Below are 2,973 nucleotides of genomic sequence, written 5' to 3'. Positions count from 1 at the left end.
TGGACCCCATCGGGATAGTTCTTAAAGAGCAGGATGCTCAAGGCAGACATTTTTAATCAGTGAAGCTATACCAGTGTTGGGTTTGAGGAAAACTTTGGGGGGCGATCCGGTTGTTTGAGGGCTTCGTAGACGTCTTTGTGCCCCTCAAGGTCCTAAGTCCAGCCCTGGGTGTGGCTGTTTTAATATGCCTGGTTGTGGAGGCAGTGCTTGGTTGGACTCAGATTTGCGTGAGTCTGCCTCACCGATGTGCCCAGCACACGGGGCCCAGGGCCACGCAGTGATGCAGTGGTCGGACCGGGCTCAGAAGCCAGTCTCCTTGCATCTCCTGGCTCCAGTTTCCGGCTGCTGTGGGATTGTTTCCTGGGGGCGTTTGGGAGGAGCACTGATGTTGTGAGGGTGTGGTCAGAGTTAAACACAGGCACCTGGGGACACGAAAGGAGCCCCCATGCACAGTGCTGTCCCGAAAGCATCAGGCTGCTAACTGGAAAGTCAGTCGTTTGATCCCACCAGCCGCAAGGAAGGAGGCAAATGAGGCTGTCTGCTCCTGTAAACACAACCTTGAAAGGCCCCGTATAGGGTCTCTGGGAGTCAGAACTGACTTCATGGCAGTGGGCTTGTGTTTCTGTTGTGGTGCCTAGAGCTGCGGGGACGCTGGGTTCTCGCCGGAGCCAGCAGTTCCAGGGTTTGTTGCTAGGTGGTGCTGTGGCTCCAGTCGAGTGGGAATGGTGGTTTTTACGGCTGAGCCCAAGTCTTTGATGAACTCTTTTGTAACCAGTTATTTTGTATGGCTCAATTTGCCGAGGCAATGCCTTTGCCTTATATCTCAGCCTGTCCGTTACCTGAAGCTTAGGGTCTCCCTTCGTGGGATGGGGGGGGTGGCTGTGGCATTGTTTAGAAAAAGAGCCTAAAGATCACCACGCAGTGAAGCTGACACCTCCTCTCCTCCCTAGAATGGAAGATCAGTTTGCCGCCCTGCACGAAAATCCTGACATGTGAGTTTGCGAACTGAGGGTGATGTGTGAGGGTGGGGGTGGCCAAGGGCCAGGTGGCCAGAGGAGGAGGAGGGTGGTGGCCCTGACCCAGGGTTTCAGTTGGTCTGCGTATCCCCTTCCAGAATCATCGCGACCCCTGGGAGGCTGATGCACGTGGCTGTCGAGATGAACCTGAAGCTTCAGAGCGTGGAGTATGTGGTGTTTGATGAGGCCGACAGGTAGGGCTGCAGACACTCCTGGGCCCTGGCTTCGGTGTGTTCTGAGGTTGGGAAAGCAGAGGGGAGCGGGCCAGCCAGGGGGACGCAGAGAAGACCCCTGCGGAAGCTGCAGCCTCTCCCCACACTGGTCTCAAGGGCTCCCCTGGATGCATGCATATGCATTATTCTTAGGAGTATCCAAAAGAATTAAACCATAAATGCTTGGGCTTTTTGTTAAGTGATTTTAAAACAAATCAGGACAAACCTAAGTGCACGTGTATAGAGCCAGCTACTCCTTCCCGATTCTGTGAACCTGGGCTGGTCTCTGGAGGTCCCTGAGCGCTCGTTGTTGTAGCTGTAGAAGACGGGTGTGCAGTTACCCGTCCCTCACCGGGCCACTGTGAAGGGTGGACGATTCATGAGTGTGGAGCACGAGGACTGTGAGGACCGTGAGCGTTTATTGGAGTGCAGACTTGTGGGAGAGAACCAAGCCAGCGGACCCAAGATTTCTGGGTTCCTTTTGCTCAGGAGGAGGCCTGGGTGGGGACGCAGGGTGAATCCACTCGTCCAGAACTCGGAGCGGCGATAGATGGGCGTGGCCCTACTGGGTGCAACAGTGGCACCCCCTCCCCTGACCCTCCCTCCCCCCTCCCCCCAGACTCTTCGAGATGGGCTTTGCTGAGCAGCTGCAGGAGATCATCAGCCGCCTCCCCGGGGGCCAGCAGACCGTGCTGTTCTCAGCCACGCTGCCCAAACTGCTGGTGGAGTTTGCCCGGGCCGGTTAGTGAGCAGGGGACGTGCTTGCGTGTGTGCGTGCTGGGCAGGATGCTTGTCCCTCTGCCGCCCTCTCTGAGCGGAGCCTTCTCCTACAGGCCTCACGGAGCCCTCGCTCATCCGCCTGGACGTGGACGCCAAACTAAACGAGCAGCTCAAGGTGAGGGTCCCCCAGCCCCCATCCTCCCCCTCCCCACCGGGCCGCAGCCAGGTCTCACAGGCCAACCTGCCTGCGCCCTTTCCCCCCAGACCACCTTTCTCCACGTGCGCGAGGACACCAAGCCCGCCGTGCTGCTCCACCTGCTGCGCAACGTGGTGCGACCCCAGGACCAGACCGTGGTGTTCGTGGCCACGAAGCACCACGCCGAGTACCTCACCGAGGTGAGCAGGGGGCCCGTGCCACCTGCGGCCCTCGAGTCTGCTCGCGTCACTGGATAGGGGCTGCAGTTCCGTGTGCCACCACCGGGGGGCAGCACCAGACTGGAAACGGTCCTGGGCTCTGCGGTGCTTCTCAGGAGCTGTGTGGTTTAGTTTGCGTTTTTTCCCACTTTTTAAACATCCCGAAGGTTTGTGTCAGCCCTGTATTGAGCAAGGCCATCGGGCAGCCCGTATCCCAACAACCCGTGTGCCTTTCCTGTCTCTGAGGCACGTTTTGGTAATGCTCACAACACTCCAGGCTTCTTCACAGCGGCGCAACCCTGTGTAGCTCCGTAAATCCCCACACACGCATGCCCAGGGCTGGTGGCACAACGACTACAGTGTTGGGCTGAAGACCAAGGGGTTGGTGGTTCAAGCCCGCCAGCCGCTTCCTGGATGAAAGCCGTGGCAGTGGGCGTCCCTATGGTCTGGGGCAGCTGTGGTCAGGGTGGACTGGGTGGCAGTGGGCGTGGCTTGGGTTCTACCTGGAAGAAAAGTCTGCCGAGTGATTATGTAAAACCAACCACAGGAAGGCCCACGGAGCACGGGGCCCTGCTGCCTCATGTGGGGTTCCTGTGGACTGCGGTCACCCC

General features: G+C 58.5%; 1 protein-coding gene across 1 annotated transcript in view; it reads left to right on the top strand.

The window, feature by feature from the left end:
- Nucleotides 1-2,973, top strand: part of DDX54 (DEAD-box helicase 54) — an 11,123-nt gene that overhangs the window by 1,886 nt on the left and 6,264 nt on the right. The window contains exons 3-8 of the mRNA XM_045296699.1: nt 851-992; nt 1,115-1,210; nt 1,848-1,969; nt 2,062-2,123; nt 2,213-2,379; nt 2,541-2,544. Coding sequence (XP_045152634.1) covers nt 851-992; nt 1,115-1,210; nt 1,848-1,969; nt 2,062-2,123; nt 2,213-2,379; nt 2,541-2,544 — 593 coding nt within the window. The remainder of the gene's footprint in view (nt 1-850; nt 993-1,114; nt 1,211-1,847; nt 1,970-2,061; nt 2,124-2,212; nt 2,380-2,540; nt 2,545-2,973) is intronic.

The sequence above is a fragment of the Echinops telfairi genome, unplaced genomic scaffold, assembly GCF_000313985.2.
Source record: "Echinops telfairi isolate 266 unplaced genomic scaffold, ASM31398v2 ScPeMD7_7412;HRSCAF=8450, whole genome shotgun sequence".
Classification (NCBI taxonomy): Eukaryota; Metazoa; Chordata; class Mammalia; order Afrosoricida; family Tenrecidae; genus Echinops; species Echinops telfairi.
Note: the sequence above shows the minus strand (reverse complement) of the source record. Positions and strands in the feature narration are given on the sequence as shown.